The sequence below is a fragment of the Microtus pennsylvanicus genome, unplaced genomic scaffold, assembly GCF_037038515.1.
Source record: "Microtus pennsylvanicus isolate mMicPen1 unplaced genomic scaffold, mMicPen1.hap1 Scaffold_340, whole genome shotgun sequence".
Lineage (NCBI taxonomy): Eukaryota > Metazoa > Chordata > Mammalia > Rodentia > Cricetidae > Microtus > Microtus pennsylvanicus.
The window spans coordinates 1-18,323 of NW_027460965.1; the positions used below are offsets into that span (position 1 = coordinate 1).

Genomic DNA, 18,323 nt, shown 5'->3' on the forward strand with positions numbered 1-18,323 from the left:
ATGGGGTCAGGGTCCTGATGGGGGAACCTATAGAGACAGTTGAACTGAGCTCATGGGAGCTCATGGACTCTGGAGCCTGAGTAGGACTGACCTAGGCCCTCTGCATGTGTGTACTTTGATCTATTGCAAGACTCTTAGCAGTGAGATCAGGACCTGTTCCTAGCACTTAGCTGGCTTTTGGAACCTGTTCCATGCTGGATTACCTAGTCCAGCCTTAATGCAGAGGGAGGAGCTTTGTCCTACCTCAACTTGATGTGCCATGCATACTTTGTTCAAGAACATGGGAGGCCTGTCCCTTTCTGAATAGAGATGGGGAAGTGGATGGAGGGGTGCATAAAGGGGAGCCTGTGGAAGGAAAAGGATGAGAGGAAGAAGGGAAAACTGTGGTTGGTATTTAAAAGAAACAAAAAATGTTAAATAATAAAAAAATTAAAAAAAGAATGAGGGAGCAGGCTCAATAAATAAATAAATAAAGACAATCTGCTCAATATTGAGGTTTCAAGAAGAGCCAGAATTACACGATGAGACCCTATGTCAAAAATTTACAAAAAGACTCTTGTCCTAGTTACGGCTTATATTGCTGCTATGAAACAACATGACCAAAAGTAAGTTGGGGAGGGAAAGTTTTATTTGGCCTACACTCCAGCATTGCTGTTCTTCATTGAAAGAAGTGATGAGAGGAACTGAAACAGGGCAGGAGGCTAGGGGCAGGAGTTGATACAGAGGTCATGAAGGGGTACTTCTTACTGACTTGTTTCCATGTCTTGCTCAGACTGCTTTCTTACAAAAGTCAGGGCTACCAGCCCAGTGATGGCACAACCCATCATGGGCTGGGCTCTCCCCTGTTGATCACTACTTGAGAAAATGCCTTAGAACTTGTTCTTATGGAGGCGTTACCTCAGTGAGTCTCCTTCCTCTCTGATGACTTAGCTTCTGTAAAGTTGATACAAAACTAGCCAATACAATGCTGTTGTTTTAAACATGATGAAATATAAGCCTACAATTCAGAGTCTGACCAGAGGGAAGAAAAGATGAAGACAAAAGGGAACTCATCCAATGTTAATCAACAAGGATCACAAAATGTGTTTGGATTATTTTCCATAAACCAGGACCATAGAGAGGCTCTATGTGTGTACAAAAGGCTGCTGTCAGTTCCCATGAACTTCATCCTTTAGGGGCTATAGTTACCATTCTGAAGGAAGCCTAGAACATGGTCAGCACAGAGGGAGGGTCACAAACCAAAACAGAGGGTCTAGGGTCGAATCTTGATTGGTTGAGTTCTTGCCTAATATATACACTGTGCCCGGTGTTCTGTGACCATCACCACATGAATGGTGTCATTGTCAATGTCTCTAATGACAGTACTAAGAGAGTAGCAGCAAAGGGACCAGAAGACCAAAATGATGTTTGGACTCACAGCAAGTTTAAGGCCAGTCTGAGATATGTAAGAATCTGTTTCAAAAAATATTATTAGGAAAAATGGAAATTGAAAAGGAAAGGATGGAAAGAGGAGAGGAGAAAAGAGAGGAGAGGAGTAGCAAAGAGAAGAGAGGGAAGGGAGGGGAAGGGAAGGGAAGGGAAGGGAAGGGAAGGGAAGGGAAGGGAGGGGAGGGGAGGGGAGGGGAGGGGAGGGGAGGGGAGGGGAGGGGAAGGGAAGGGAAGGGAAGGGAAGGGAAGGGAAGGGAAGGGAAGGGAAGGGAAGGGAAGGGAAGGGAAGGGAAGAAAGAGATCATTATATGGAGCAGAGATTCAGGGCAGTGCTCATGATGGGGCATACGTGGTTCAGTGAGGTAGGCTTCCTGGACTAAGTCTGAAGAAGTGTCCTTGGGCAGTTACTCACCTGTTATCACCAGTTCCAGATTGTTACTATTTCGTGACCATTGGCTTCCATTAAAGTATGCACAGAAGTAAACCCCAGCATTACTCTGTGTTATATTCTTCAGACTGAGTTCAAACACCTCCTGGGCTCCCTGTGGGGTACCATCATACCACACAGTACTGGGTGCAAGACGGGCTAGACACACAGTGGTCACTCCTGGAAGGGTCCTGCAGAAGATGGTCACATCACTACCTTTGGAAACCACAGCTCCTGGAACGACCCAGATGGAAGGCTGGGGTGGTGGCCCTGGAGGGACACAGGAACAAGCACCAGTCAACTGATGTCAGGAGGTCCAGCTTTCCAAGGAGCTATAGAGTGGCTCCCACAACAACAACTACTAATCAAGAAAATGCCCCACAGACATGCTTACACACCAGTGTAGTGGAAGCAGTTCCTCAGTTGATGTTCCTTCTTTCCAGATGACTCTAGCTTACGTCATGTTGAAAGAAAACTAACCAGCACACCTCCAAAGTGAAGTCTCATTATTTTCAGAAATTAGCATCTGGTATATTTCAAAAGGCCTAATTATCTTTTCTGTTCCCAAACAATGGAAGAGTAAATCTTATACCTTAGTGCTATCAGGGGCTTCTCTCCTTGTCTCCTACAAGCTCAGTAATGAACCCTGTGGGTTGTCATTCTAACCACCAAACCTTCCCACTTTCCTGGGTAATGTAAAATCCCATTAAATCACTGACCTATGTCTTACTTTGTCTCTTGCCTCCACAGAAAACCCAACCTCTACACCGAACTCCAATATCACATGAAGCCTGGGAGCCTCTGAAAATAAATGAATCCTTGGATCCATGTTTACCACCCCAATTCTCAGAAGCAGTTGACTCACAAACCCCATTCAAGTGCCCCATAATAGGACCTTCTGAAAGAGGCAGAGCTATCTGTGCCACCAGCACGAACCAGGAAGCTCTTTCTTAAAGGAACCATGCAGCTTTTCCTGCTGATGTTGAGTCAGGAAGCCTTCTCTTAAAGGTGCCACACCTCTGCTCGCCACCAACAAACAGCCTATCTAAAAACATACAGCTGCCAAGAAGCCCCAGTTGACTCCTACTTTTGTGTCTAGAAGCCCTTTTTTATTATTCAAGATTTCTTAGGCTCTGTGTGGATCTTCTTGCCAAAGGTTGGGGTGCCATTTGTAAACTGAGACTGCATTTTCATTTTCTGGCTGCCCAGAAACTATATTAATTATAATATTATTCGACCAATGGTTCGGGCATATTACTAGCTAGTGCTTACATCTTAAATTAACCCATTTGTATTGACCTATATATTACCATGAGGCTGTGGCTTACTGGTAAGATACCAGCATTTTCTCCTTCTGTAGCTACATAGTATCTGCCTGATTCCATCTTCTTTCCTCCTCTATCTCTGCTTGGATTTTCCAAATTTCTATATTCTGCCCTGCTGTATTGGGAAATAACCAGGCTAGCTAGAAGATAAAACAATTATATTTTCATTCATTATAAGGGGGAAACTCACAAAAACATGAATGAGAAGTCCAAGCTAAGCTGTACCACAAGGGAAACACACAGAGAGCACACTTGGGCCTGTACCATTTTTTCTCATGGTCTTAGCAAGCCACACCCTAAGTTGGTCCCAAATCTTAAAGATAATTGGTTAACTGGAAACAACCTAGATGCCCTTCAACGGAATAATGGATGAAGAAAGCTGGCCTGGGTCTGAAAAAGCATGGGATAAATCCGGACTAGCTGAACATAGAGGACAATGAGGAATACTGAGAACTCAAGAACAATCGCAGTGGGTTTTTGATCCTACTGCACGTACTGGCTTTGTGGGAGCCTAGGCAGTTTGGATGCTCACCTTAGGAGACCTGGATAGACGTGGGCAGTCCTTGGGCTTCCCACAGGTCAGGGAACCCTGATTGCTCTTCGAGCAGATGAGGGAGGGTGACTTGCTCAGGGGAGGGCAGGGAAATGGGAGGCGGTTGCGGGGAGGAGGCAGAAATCCTTAATAAATAAATAAATTTAAAAAAATAAATAAATAGCCGGGCGGTGGTGGCGCACGCCTTTAATCCCAGCACTCGGGAGGCAGAGGCAGGCGGATCTCTGTGAGTTCGAGACCAGCCTGGTCTACAAGAGCTAGTTCCAGGACAGACTCCAAAACCACAGAGAAACCCTGTCTCGAAAAACCAAAAAAAAAAAAAAAAAAAAAAAAAAAAAAAAAAAAAAAAAAAATAAATAAATAAATAAATAAATACTAATCAATTTGCCAAAAAAAAAAAAGATAATTGGTTAACCAAGCTTTCCCAACACCATGCCATAGGCCAAAGCAGCTTCTCAATTAACCAATGGCAATAAAACATATTCACAGTATACAGAGGGGAATCCCACATCAGAATTCCATCTGTGCTATACACACATTAGACAGCATTCACTTCAACTCTGTCTTGTAGATGAGGCATCTTCCCAAGGGCAAAACTCAGTATGAGAGTCAGACACAGCCCCAGAGAGAGGAGGAAAAAGAAAAAATTCAAAATCAAATGTCTGCAGCTACAGGAGGAAACATGTGTGTGCAGGTGTCCCCTCCTCTGTGCCATTTGTTCCAATATCCTTCGGAGACACATATCTTGCAGGCTTTGCTGGAGCACAGTTGAGAATCCCCACCCCAAAGATGGCTCCAATAGTAAGGACTGATCATTAATTAACTGTGCCTGTGGCTTATCAGAGGCCTTGAGTACCAGCCTCAGTACCCCCTCGGGGCTCAGAATTGATGTCTATGGCAGACAAGAATCTGAGGGTAAAAAATTAACTCAACTACATTACCTCCGCATGTTCTTTATTTGTCATACAAGGGGAGAAAATAAAGTGAAAAGGCATGGAGAAGAAGAAAGAGGAAACGGAGATAGAGGAGGAGGAGGAGGAGGAGGAGGAGGAGGAGGAGGAGGAGGAGGAGGAGGAGGAGGAGGAGGAATATAGAGGAGGAGGAGGAGGAGGAGGAGAAGGAGGAGGAGGAGGAGGAGGAGATAGAGGAGAAGGAGGAGGAGAAGCAGAGTAAGAGGAAGAAGTAGTGAAGAAAAAAGAAGAAAGAGAAGAATAAAAGCTGTTCTCTACTAGGTTTCTAGTTTTTACAGACATAGTTGAAAAATTCCATAGGCAAGGACAATGAAAATATGCATATCAAAATCATTTTTTTAAAAAAGGCATGTAGAACCAGACAAAGCAGTACTCCAAAACAGGTGAAACCACCCAGGAAAAAGCCAGCACTCAAGGGGAAGTACCTGACATCCCAAACCATTAGATAAAGTTACTAAACAACCATGAATCCCGGCTTCACCTGTTCTCCTAGTCTCTTTTGTGATAACTAGCTTTGGAGACACCCAGATTTGTTGGTTAGCAAAGGTGGGGCATGCCGCCTTCTTCCTCAGTGCCTGTCTTCTATGGAAATTTCTACATGGTCTGTTAGCAGGTAACTTCGTGAGATTCACTCTATATAAATTTGACTGCTAGAACAAAGAGTGAATGCCATCCCTCCAAGGCGGGGGAATGGCCATGCAGAGATTACACTGCTGATGTGTTCTAGGAATGAATCCCATTTCGAAGGGAAGAATCATGGGTTTACAAGGTTTGCACAGATATGCCAGCAACTTTTCCAAAAGACAAGTGTTCCCATAGCTCTACAAAACGGGTTATTCCATGTGGACGTGTATATATACTCATTCTGTGGATCTGCCTATTGGTCTGTCAGCTGTGCATTCACTGTATAGTCTTGTGGGCTCCAACAATGGCTGCCAATGAAAATTCCTTCTCAGAATCTGCATAAGATGCTTCAAGATCCTCCCATGCTACTCTGAGCCAAACTCAGTTTCCCATGGCTAAAATAGAGAACAGACTCACCATGCTGTGCCCAGATCTTCTGAACCATTAAAAACACTGCAAATAGAGCAAAAGACCTGATAAGACAAGTTTATCCTTGTATACAATGATCCCAACCCCAGAGTTCAGCTCAAATCTCCAAGGCCAAATGGGCAGGTTGAGGCCAGGGAAGACTCCTCTGCAGTCACCAGGCCAAGTCTTCATAGAGAAAGTTCTATGAGAGGAGCCAAGGTTATAAATCTGGGATTCTGTACCCATTACCACTTTGGCTAAAAAGAATGATCCTTGTCACACTTACCAAGTCCAAGAAGAGCAGCTCCAAGGACCATGGTAGTGTCTCATGCCAGATCTTCACAAAAACAGAATACAGAACTAGTGACATAGTTCACACTGTGGGACATACCCATGGGACAGAGCAGGCTAAAGGCCAGAATGATGACATCCAATGCAAAAGAGGAAGAGTATGTTCTTGCACAAGACCTGTCCCTGGCACCCTTCTACCCACAGCTCTAGGCTGGGAAACTGTTCCTCTATGCACTTACTATTCTGGCTTTAAATTCTCAAAGATAGAATTTAAAGGGCTAGGGGCAATGCTGTTCGCTGGTATCACCATATGTGATGTAGGAGACTTATGGCCAATGCTTCAGAAAACGGTGAGATGCAGCCAGAAATCAATGAGCACAAATTCATAATCTACAGAACAGTTAGACTCTTCTTGATGGGACACTAAATCTGACAACCTAGATGGGAGGGGATGCCAGTGAAGATGCTGGGGACCAATGCATCTGTAGTATGTGGATGCTCTCAGTAAATTCCCCTAATTATCAAACTGCATAACCAAAAACCTACAAATGACCCACAATACAAAAAATCATTTAAAAGCAGGTTATAAAATAAACAGAGTTCTCAGAAGAAGAAATCCAAGTGGCTAACATCATTGGATGCTTTCTTATTCTTTGCTCTTTGTGGGCTCACCACCCAGCTTCCAAATACATCGCAAGGAGGTTTATTCTTTTTTTGAAGGAATACCCAGTCTTATCTTGGCTTGTTTCTATCCAGCTTTTCTTTTTTTATTATTTCATTTAAATAACTTTTTATTTATTTTATATACCAACTAGTTCCCCTCCCGCCCTTCTTCCCAATATCTCCCACTTCCTATCTACCTCCTCCCCTTCCAAGCCTCCCCTGTCTTCATTCAGAAAGAGACAGGGCTCCCATGGGCTTGAACAAAGCATGGAATGTCAAGTTGAGGCAGGACTAAGATCCTCCCCTTATGTCTTGGTGGGGCCAGACAATCCAGCATGGAAAAGCGTTCCCAAAAGCCAGCTAAGTGCTATGGACAAGTCCTGGTCTCACTCCTAAGAGCTTTACAAACAGACCAAACTACACAACTGTCACACACATACAGAGAGCTTACATCAGTCCCATGCAAGCTTCCTAACTGTTGATCCAGAGTCCATGAGCTCCCACGAGCTCAGGTCCAGTGTCTCTGTGGGTTCCCCTGTCATGACACCGCTGGTTCATACACTCACTCCTCTCTTTCTTCGGCAAGATTCCCTGAGCTCAATCCAATGCTTGACTGTAGATCTCTGCATCTGCTTCCATCAGTTACTGGATAGAGTATCTCTGATGACAGTATAGGGTGTTTACCAATCTAATTACAGGAAATGGCCTGTTAAGGCACCCTCTGCACTATTTAGCTAGCTTTTTTTAACTTACATTATCCTGTCTGTCTTTTGCCTCTGGGCTTTTACCTTTCTCTATTTAGGTATACCTTGTCTTTCCTTCTTCCATGTATAGCTGGATGTCTGGCCCCTTCTTTCTTACTCTTCAATTTTCTTTTCTCTCTTATTCTCCTTCTATTTATTCTCTGTCTGCCAGCCCCATGTATCCTTTCCCCTGCCTTGCTATTGGCTATTTAGCTTTTTATTAGCCCCATCAATTGTTTTAGACAAGCAAAGTAAGACAATTTCAGTGAGTTAAACAAATGCAGCATAAAAAAATGCAAAACATCTTGCATCATTAAACAAATGTTTATAGCATAAACAAAAGTAAAGCAACTTAAAAAATATTCTATTGTAGGATAAAAATATGTTCAACTTTAGGTATCACAGAAATTAAAATTAAAATTACTTTGGAATTTCATCTTATTCTAGTCATAATGACTGATTGAGAAAACAAAACAATTCCCTGGAAACACATTGGGAATAACAGAACAAGGTAACAGCCACCAACTCTAGCAGACAGAGCCAAGTTAAACCACAGGCCATACCTGCCAGAAAATCAGGTAGGCTGCCAGTGAATATTCAATTCTTTCTCTATTTCCCATTTCCAGTCTCTTAGTCTCATCCCCAGCATTTCAACAAAACACACTTGGCAGCCTCCTTCACATCTCTCATGGATCCCAGAGATCTTGCCCCTTTTAACAATGCTCCTATGACTCATTGCTTTGTCCCAGACCCCAATTTAAAAGATGCTACCTCCTACTAACCCAAATGCATCTACTACAAGTGAAACAAGTAGTCTGGAGACAGACCCATACCTCTCCCATTACTGCTGAGATCCTACCCCCACCCAAGTTTTACCCAAGCCCAGTCTCCCTTTTCTCTCTGACCTATGGGATCACAAAGACTTTGTCCATCATCTTTCCTTTCCCAACTTATTCCACTATTGCAGCCTTCAAGTATTCCCTGTGAAGATACCAGCTAAGCAGACTAGGAAAAGAGGCAACACATACCCATCACATTCTCAAAAATATACAGAAGTATAATAGAAACCAAGAAACAATACACACACCCAATAAAGACAAACCCAGAAAATAACACATAGATCTAGAAGCATCCCAAACCCAGATGCCCACAGACCAGTGTAAAAAGAACAGCCAGGGCAATATATCCCCCAGGAGATTCCATCGATCAGTAGGCCCTGAATATTCCAACAAGGCTGAAGCACAAGAAAAGATCTTTATGAAAACAACTTTATGAAGATGATAGAAGTCTTTAAAGAGGAAATGAAAAATCCATTAAAAGTGAGGAAGACACAAATATATAATGTATAGAGGTAACCAGGGTCATGGGTTCAAGCCCCAAATTGGGTGCCAGTCACGCTAGTTAGCCATAGAGGCTGGTGGTGCATACTTTCATCCAAGCACAAAGAGGAATATAAGGTAGGATGAGATAGGAACTCACTCTCTTTCAGTCTGAAAATTTCATAGAAATAAGAACTCTCTAGTGTCTTGAGAGATTTTGTTGTCTAATCTTCAGGTTGAGCCCCAATATCTGTCTCTGGGTTTTAATCAATAGTGTGACAAGGCACCAAAAAATATAACTTCTCAGCACCTCATTGGACATTCTCAAAAAATTAAGTACATATTCAGGCACAACACAAATTTCTTTTTTTTTTTTACTTTTAAGCTGCTGAATTTTATTTTTTTTATTTTTTAATTAAAGATTTCTGCCTCCTCCCCGCAACCACCTCCCATTTCCCTCCCCCTCCCCCAAACAAGTCCCCCTCCCTCGTCAGCCCAAAGAACAATCAGTGTTCCCTGCCCTGTGGGAAGTCCAAGGACCACCCACCTCCATCCAGGTCTAGTAAGGTGAGCATCCAAACTGCCTAGGCTCCCACAAAGCCAGTACGTGCAGTAGGATCAGAAACCCATTGCTATTGTTCTTAAGTTCTCAGTAGTCCTCATTGTCCGCTATTTTCTGCGAGTCCGGTTTTATCCCAGGATTTTTCAGACCCAGGCCAGCTGGCCTTGGTGAGTTCCCAAAAGAACATCCCCATTGTCTCAGCGTGTGGGTGCACCCCTCGCGGTCCTGAGTTCCTTGCTCGTGCTCTCTCTCCTTCTGCTCCGGATTTGGACCTTGAGATTTCAGTCCAGTGCTCCAATGTGGGTCTCTGTCTCTGTCTCTTTTCATTGCCTGATGAAGGTTATTATTCAGAATGATGCCTATATGTTTTTCTTTGGGTTCACCTTCTTATTTAGCTTCTCTAGGATCATGAATTATAGGCTTAATGTCCTTTATTTATGGCTAGAAACCAAATATGGGTGAGTACATCCCATGTCCCTCAATTGGGGTCTGGATTACCTCACTCAGGATAGTGTTTTCTATTTCCGTCCATTTGCATGCAAAATTCAAGAAGTCATTGTTTTTTACTGCTGAGTAGTACTCTAATATGTATATATTCCATACTTTCTTCATCCATTCTTCCATTGAAGGGCATCTAGGTTGTTTCCAGGTTCTGGCTATTACAAACAATGCTGCTATGAACATAGTAGAGCATATACTTTTGTTGTATGAAAAGGCCTCTCTTGGGTATATTCCCAAGAGTGGTATTGCTGGGTCCAGAAGTAGGTTGATCCCGAATTACCTGAGAAATCACCACACTGTTTTCCAAAGTGGTTGCACAAGTTTGCATTCCCACCAGCAATGGATGAGGGTACCCATTTCTCCACAACCTCTCCAGCAAAGGCTATCATTGGTGTTTTTTATTTTAGCCATTCTGACAGGTGTAAGATGGTATCTTAAAGTTGTCTTGATTTGCATTTCCCTGATTGCTAAGGAAGTTGAGTGTGACCTTAAGTGTCTTTTGGCCATTTGAACTTCTTCTGTTGAGAATTCTCTGTTCAGCTCAGTGCCCCACTTTATAATTGGGTTGATTAGCCTTTTACGGTCTAGTTTCTTGAATTCTTTATATATTTTGGAGATCAGACATTTGTCAGTTGCGGGGTTGGTGAAGATCTTATCCCAGTCAGTGGGTTGCCTTTTTGTCTTAGTGACAGTGTCCTTTGCTTTACAGAAGCTTCTCAGTTTCAGGAGGTCCCATTTATTCAATGATGCCTTAAATGTCTGTGCTACTGGGGATATACATAGGAAGTGGTCTCCTTGCCCATGTGTTGTAGAGTACTTCCCACTTTCTCTTCTATCAGGTTCAGTGTGTTCAGACCTATATTGAGGTCTTTAATCCATTTGGACTTGAGTTTTGTGCATAGTGATAGATATGGATCTATTTTCATTCTTCTACAGATTGACATCCAGTTTTGCCAGCATAACTTGTTGAAGATGCTCTCTTTTTCCATTGTATACTTTTAGCTCCTTTATTGAAAATCAGGTGTTCATAGGATTGTGGGTTTAAGTCCGGGTCTTCTATTCGATTCCATTGGTCACCTTCTCTGTTTCTATGCCAATACCAAGCTGTTTTCAATACTGTAGCTCTGTAATAAAGTTTGAAGTCAGGGATGGTAATGCCTCCAGGCGATCATTTATTGTATAAGATTGTTTTGGCTATCCTGTGTTTTTTGTTTTTCCATATTAAGTTGATTATTGTCTTCTCCAGTTCTGTGAAGAATTTTGATGGAATTTTTATTGGGATTGCACTGAATCTATAAATTGCTTTTGGTAGAATTGCCATTTTTACTATGTTGATCCTCCCAATCCAAGAGCAAGGGAGATCCTTCCATTTTCTGGTGTCCTCTTCAATTTCTTTCTTCAAAGACTTAAAGTTCTTGTCAAATAGATCTTTCACTTCCTTGGTCAGAGTTACCCCAAGATATTTTATGCTATTTGTGGCTATCGTGAAAGATGATGCTTCTCTGATTTCCCTCTCTGCTTCCTTATCCTTAGTCTATAGGAAGGCAACTGATTTTTTGGAGTTGATCTTGTATCCTGCCACATTACTAAACATATTTATCAGATGTGGGAATTCTTTGGTAGAGTTTTTGGGGTCACTTATGTATACTATCATATCATCTGCAAATAACAAAAGCTTAACTTTTTCCTTTCCAATATGAATTCCCTTGATCCCCTTATGTTGTCTTATTGCTATTGCTAGAACTTCAAGCACTATATTGAAGAGGTATGGAGAGAGTGGACAGCCTTGTCGTGTTCCTGATTTTAGTGGGATGGCTTTGAGTTTTTCTCCATTTAATTTAATGTTAGCTGTCGGCTTACTGTAAATAGCTTTTATTATATTTAGGTATGACCCTTGTATCCTTAATCTCTCCAAGACCTTTATCATAAAAAGGTGTTGAATAATGTTGAATGCTTTTTCAGCATCTAATGAAATGATCATATGGTTTTTTTCTTTCAGTTTCTTTATATGGTGGATTACATTGATAGATTTGCATATGTTGAACCAGCCCTGCATCTCTGGGATGAAGCCTACTTGATCATAATGGATAATTTTTCTAATGTGTGCTTGGATTCGGTTTGCCAGTATTTTATTAAAAATTTATGCGTCGATATTCATGAGTGAGATAGGAATGTAATTATCTTTCTTGGTTGGGTCTTTGTGTGGTTTTGGTGTCAGGGTAACTGTAGCTTCATAAAAAAAATTGGCAATGACTCTTCTGTTTCTATATTGTGAAATACATTAAAGAGGATAGGTATTAGGTCTTCTTGGAAGTTCTGGTAGAATTCTGCATTGAAACCATCTGGTCCTGGGCTTTTTTTGGAAGGGAGATTTTTGATGACAGTATCCAATTCTTCGTGACTAACAGGTCTATTTAATCGTTCACCTGGTCTTGGTTTAGCTTTGATATATGGTACTTATCTAAAAAAAAATGTCCAGTTCTTTTGCATTTTCCAGTTTTGTGGCATACAGGCTTTTGTAGTAAGATCTAATGAGTCTCTGAATTTCCTCTGTATCTGTGGTTATGTCCCCCTCTTCATTTCTGATCTTATTTATTTGTGTGTTCTCTCTCTGTCGTTTAATTAGTTTGGATAGGGGTTTGTCGATCTTGTTGATTTTCTCCAAGAACCAATTTTTTGTTTCATTGATTCTTTGGACTGTTTTCTGTGTTTCTATTTTGTTGATTTCAGCTTTCAGTTTGATTATTTCCAGTCTTCTACTCCTCATGGGCACGTCTGCTTCTTTTTTTTTTCTAGAGCTTTCAGGTGTGCTGTTAAGTCCCCAATGTATGCATTCTCCGTTTTCTTAAAGTGGGTACTTAGTGCTATGAACTTTCCTCTTAGCACTGCTTTCATCATGTCCCATAGGTTTGAGTATGTTGTCTCTTTATTTTCATTGAATTCAAGGAAGACTTTAATTTCTTTCTTAATTTCTTCCTTGACCCAGTTGTGGTTCAGTAGTTGACTGTTCAGTTTCCATGAGTTTGTCAGCTTACTAGGGGTAGCATTGTTGTTGCCTTCTAACTTTAATCCGTGGTGATCTGATAAGACACAGGAGGTTAAGAATATTTTTTGTAACTGTGGAGGTTTCCTTTGTTTCCGAGTATGTGGTCAATTTTTTCTAGAAAGTTCCATGAGCTGCAGAGAAGAAGGTATATTCTTTCCTATTTGGTGGAGTGTTCTATAGATGTCTATTAAGTCCATTTGCTTCATTACCTCCAATAATTCTCTTAATTCTCTATTAGGTTTCTGTCTGATTGAGAGACATTGGAGAGAGAGGTGTGTTGAAGTCTCCTACTACTACTGTGCGTGGTTTGATGTCTGCCTTGAGTTCTAGTAATATTTCTTTTACATAAGTGGGTGCTTTTATATTAGGGGCATAGATATTCAGGATTGAGACGTCATCCTGATGAATTGTTCCTTTTATGAGAATAAAGTATCCACCTCGATTTCTTCTGATTGATTTTAGTTTGATGTCAGTTTTGTTTGAAATTAGTATGGACACACCTGCTTTTTTCTTAGGACCATTTGCTTGAAAAATCTTTTCCAACCCTTTACTCTTACTAGAAGCCTATCTTTGTGGTTGAGATGTGTTCCATGCAAACAGCAGAATATTGGGTCCTGTTTTTTGTATCTAATCTCTTAGCCTGTGCCTTTTTATAGGTGAATTGAGACCATTAATATTAAGTGATATTAATGACCAGTGGTTGTTTACTCCGGTTATTCTTATTGTTTTTGGTAGTAGAGTCTGTGTGACTCCCTTCTTTGAGTTGTGCTGGTGAAGGGTCGCTAGATGCCTGAGTTATTGTGGGCATTGTTGGACTCCTTGGATTGTGATTTTCCTTCTATTACTTTCTGTAGGGCTGGATTTGTGGTTACGTATTGTTTAAATTTGTTCTTATCCTGGAATGTCTTGTTTTCTCAATTGATAGTGAACAATAGCTTGGCTAGGTATAGTAGTTTGGGTTTGCATCCATGTTCTCTCAGTTTCTGCAGTACCTATATCCAGGACCTTCTGGCTTTCTTGGTCTCCATAGAGAAGTCAGGTGTAAGTCTGATCGGTTTACCTTTATAAGTTACTTGCCCTTTTTCCTTTGCAGCTCTTAATATTCTTTCTTTAACCTGTTTATTTTGTGTTTTGATTATTATATGGTGAGGGGATTTTTTTTTGATCCAGTCTTTTTGATGTTCTGTATGCTTCTTGAATATTCAAAGGAATATCTTTCTTTATGTTGGGAAAGTTTTCTTCCATAATTTTGTTCAAAATATTTTCTGGGCCTTTGAGCTGCGACTCTTCTCCTTCTTCTATTCCTATTATTCTTAGGTTTGGTCTTTTTATTGTGTCCCATATTTCTTGAATGTTTTGTGATGAGAATTTGTTGGCTTTGATGTTTTCTTTGATCAGTGCGTTTATTTTCTCTATGGTGTCCTCAGAATCTGAGATTCTTTCTTCTATCTCTTGTATTCTATTGATTATGCTTGTTTCTGTAGACTCTGCTCGTTCACCTAGATTTTCCATATCCAGCTGGTCCTCAGTTTGTGTTTTCTTCCTTGCTTCCATTTCAGTTTTTAATTCTTGAACCTTTTCCATTACCTGTTTGATTGTTTTTTCTTGGTTTCCCAGGGTATTATGTACGTATTTACTCATTTCCTCAAACTTTTTGTTATACTTCTCATCCATTTCTATAAGTGCATTTTTTACATGTTGTTTAAGGGACTCTATTGTTTTCATAAAGTCAATTTTTTTCCACTTCTTCTGTAATAGGCTATTCATGTCCTTCTGTTGTAAGATCATTGGGTTCTGGTGTTTTCATTTTGTTTTTTAGATTGTTGGGTGAATTCTTGCCTTGGCACCTGCCCATCTCCTCCTAACAATGCTATCTAATGGGTCTTTTAAAACAGGATCAGGTTTCCCTGTTGGGCAGGTGCTTCGCTTACAAAATGCCCTCACTGCGTTTCCTGCCACAGGCCAAGATCCCTCTCACCACTCAGAAGGGTCTTCAGGAACAGGAACAGGCACCCCGTTTGCCAGGGACCTCACCAACGAAAGGCCTATCTCTCTGCAGTCCAGCCACCCAAACAGAGAAACTCCTGCTACCCTCTGCCCTGAGCTCCCGACCCAGTGCCCAAACAGGCTAAACTGGGTGATCTCGTGGCCCGGCAGAAGGGAGGGAGAGTGAAGGAGGCCCCTGGGTGCAAGATGGGATGGGCCAGAGAGAGAGAGGTCGCAGCAGAGGAGGAGCAGCCCCAGCAGAGGGAACCAGCCCTTGCAGTCTAAATGGGGGGGGTGTCAAAGGGTTGGAGAATGTCCTCACTCTGTTTCTTGTGTCCTGCCGCTGGCCAAGAATACTCTCCCCACTCAGGAGGATCTTCAGGAACAGGATCAGACTCCCTGTTCGCCAGTGGACCTCGCCAATAAAAGGCCTACCACACTCCAGGCCAGGCCCCCAAAAACCTACTTGATTTAATTGTAGTGGAGTGACCTGCTCTAGGTGTGGCGTGCCGGTCTCCGCCGCTTGCATCTGCCCACAAATTTCAACAGTTAAGAAAAAATAGAAATAAGCCCCTACATCCTATCAGACCACCAGAAATTAAAGCTGACAAACTCATGGAAACTGGAAAACCATCTATTGAAGGAAAAATGGCTCAAGACAGAAATAAATAAAGTCTTTCTAGAATTCAATGAAAAAGAATACACATCAAACCCAAACTTATGATAAAATTAAAGCAATGCTAATATCCCTCCAAGAAACATGAGGTTTTTGGACTACAGGAATGTTAATCTGAATATTCCATTGCTGCAATAAGTCATGACCCCATAAACATGTTGTATAGAAAAGCCACAATTTTTGAGCTGTAGGGATTTTAAGCTTAATAATAAAAGAGGCCTAGAGAGGTGATATGCCCTGTGGCTCAACCACTATGCCACAAGCTGCAGAGGGGAGCAAAAGGCTGGAATTGAAAACAGCTGCCTTGTGGATCTGACCAATTTTGTTAGCAGTAGTGGTGGCAGGGACTGTTTGAGGAAACTCCTTCCATTTGCCTGTTGCACTGACAGTAGTAAGAAAGCTCCCATAAAAAATGGAGCAGGCAGAACATCAGCAAAGTGAGGGTAGAGGCTGAAGAAGTAGGCCATTAAGGCCTGGGGTTTTAATATGGCCTCTAAAATGCATCCATCTCAGGGGGAATTGACATGGATGGCTTGCTACCCATAACTGTAACCGTGAAAAAAAAACAGCAACACCACAAGGCCTATAATGGGACGTCTTTCCCTATAGGTGGGGTGTAAAGCAGCACAAACACCACAGGACCCATAGGAAAGCATCCTCTGCCCCAAGGTGGGGTACAACATTCTGACTGGATTTGGTCAGGGTGACTCAGAAGGCAGAGAGGCCAGAAGCCACTCCAAATAGCCATACACAGCGGGGGAGGGGGAGAGAAGGAGAGAAAAGAAAAAGAGAAAAGGGAAAGAAAAATCTGAGGGATCCTGGGCCCCCAGTAGAATATACTTCACAGTGTATGCAATACTAGCGGGCGAGGACTGACCCTGGGTCAGTCTGGTCACGATTTTAGCTAAGGAGAGCAATCCAGAGATGAATGTCAGCAAAGGGCTCAACTGTCCATAGTTGGGGGCTGCCTCCCCGTTTCTAGAAACACCAGAATATTGCTGGAAGCTCACTGGTCAATTCCTCGGGTTTGAAGACATTGTTAAGTTGACCAGAATGGGGGAAACTCACCAACTGAAGCTGGTGGTGTGCATAGAAATCACACTGTAGAAATCATGCTCAGGCATATGGAACACGTGGCTGTTGTGAAAAAATACCCAGTTCTGGATCCCGACTCCAGAAGTGGAGAAAGGGGTGGGAGAGCCATCTGAGTACTGGAACCAATGTACTGAGTTAAATAAAACGCTATGGATTCCCCAAGTGGCTGCAGCAGCAGAAATGCTGCAGGACCCCAACCGGTGGCACTGGGCATTAGGTCATAAGAGCAGCCAGTCCCAGGCAGGGATGGTGCACAAGACCATGCCACTGGTCTTCTAAGGTGGTCCTAGGCAGGGAACCACAAGGCGGGTGAGAGACAGACAGATAGGCACACCATGCAGGGTGAGGTTGGATATTTATTTAGGAGGTTGTAGAAGGGAAGGGGAGAAAATAGAAGAGCAGAGAGAGAGACAGAGAAGGGAGAGAAGGGACAGACAGAAATTGCCTCTTCATGAGGGAGATGGAAAAGGAAGGGACTCAGGCCTCAGCAGATGGGAGAGGGAGTAGGCATGGCTTGTCTCTTAAAGAGACAGAACAGATCATTACATAACCCATGCTCAGAAAGACAAGCATGGTATGTACTCACTTATAAGTGGATATTGCTGGGCGGTGGTGGGGCACGCCTTTAATCCCAGCACTTGGAAGGCAGAGTCAGGCTTATCTCTGAGTTTGAGGCCAGCCTGGTCTAAAAAGTTAGTTCCAGAACATGGAAGGCTACACAAAGAAATCCTGTCTCAAAAAAAAATGAATATTAGGCATAAAGTAAAGGATAAGTTGGCTGCAATCTACAGCCCAGGGAACCTAGGGAAAAAGAGGGGCAAATGGATTTCCCTGGGAAGGGGAAATAGAAAAGATCTTCTGGGTAAATTGGGGGGATGAGGAATGAGAGCAGTGGGTATGGGGAGGATGGGAACATGAGGGATTGGGGTGATCTAGTTGGGGGTGAGACGGAGGGGGAGAGTAATGAAAGAGATGTCATGATGTGGGAGGGGCATTTCAGGGTTAGGGAGAATGATGCCAGGAGAATTTCCCAGGAATCCACAAGGATAACCCCAACTAATATGCCTAGCAATAATGGAGAGGGTGCCTGAACTGGGCATCTTTTCTGGTTAGAATGGTGACTACCCTAATTGTCATCAGAAAGCTTATATCGAATATCTGATGGAATCAGATGCAGAGATCCAATGCCAAGAATTGGGCACAGCTCTTCAATGGAAGAATGGATGAAGAAAGTATGGAATATATACACACTAGAGTACTACGCTGCGGTAAAAAACAATGACTTCTCGAATTTTGCATGCAAATGGATGGAAATAGAAAACACTATCCTGAGTGAGGTATCCCAGACCCAAAAAGATGAACATGGGATGTACTCACTCATAATTGGTTTCTAGCCATAAATAGGGGTCACGGAGTCTACAATAGGCGAATCTAAAGAAGCTAAGTAAGAAGGTGAACCCAAGGAAAAACATATAGTTATCCTCTTGGATAAGGGAAGTAGACAAAATTGCCGGGGAGAAAAGTGGGATCTTGGGGGTGGGGTGGGATGGGGGTAAGGGGAGATGGGGAGAGAAAAGGTAGAAGGGAAGGAGGGGGTGTTGTTAAATATTAAAATATCTGGGGTCCCCCCGCCCGCAGCAAACTCCGGCGGGTCACAGCAGTGCCGGGCGCCAGCTCTAGGCGCTCGAGCAAACGGCTGCAGCTT

At 42.5% G+C, this 18,323-nt stretch overlaps 1 protein-coding gene across 1 annotated transcript; it reads right to left on the minus strand.

The window, feature by feature from the left end:
• Nucleotides 1-1,703: 1,703 nt before the first annotated feature.
• Nucleotides 1,704-6,105, minus strand: LOC142842251 (leukocyte-associated immunoglobulin-like receptor 2). The gene is made up of 3 exons (XM_075959093.1): nucleotides 6,023-6,105; nucleotides 5,746-5,781; nucleotides 1,704-2,125 (listed from the first exon to the last, which is right to left on the minus strand). Exons 1-3 carry the CDS (start codon nucleotides 6,051-6,053, stop codon nucleotides 1,833-1,835), a joined length of 360 nt encoding a protein of 119 aa, XP_075815208.1. The 5' UTR covers nucleotides 6,054-6,105; the 3' UTR covers nucleotides 1,704-1,832.
• Between the last annotated feature and the right edge of the window lie 12,218 nt (nucleotides 6,106-18,323).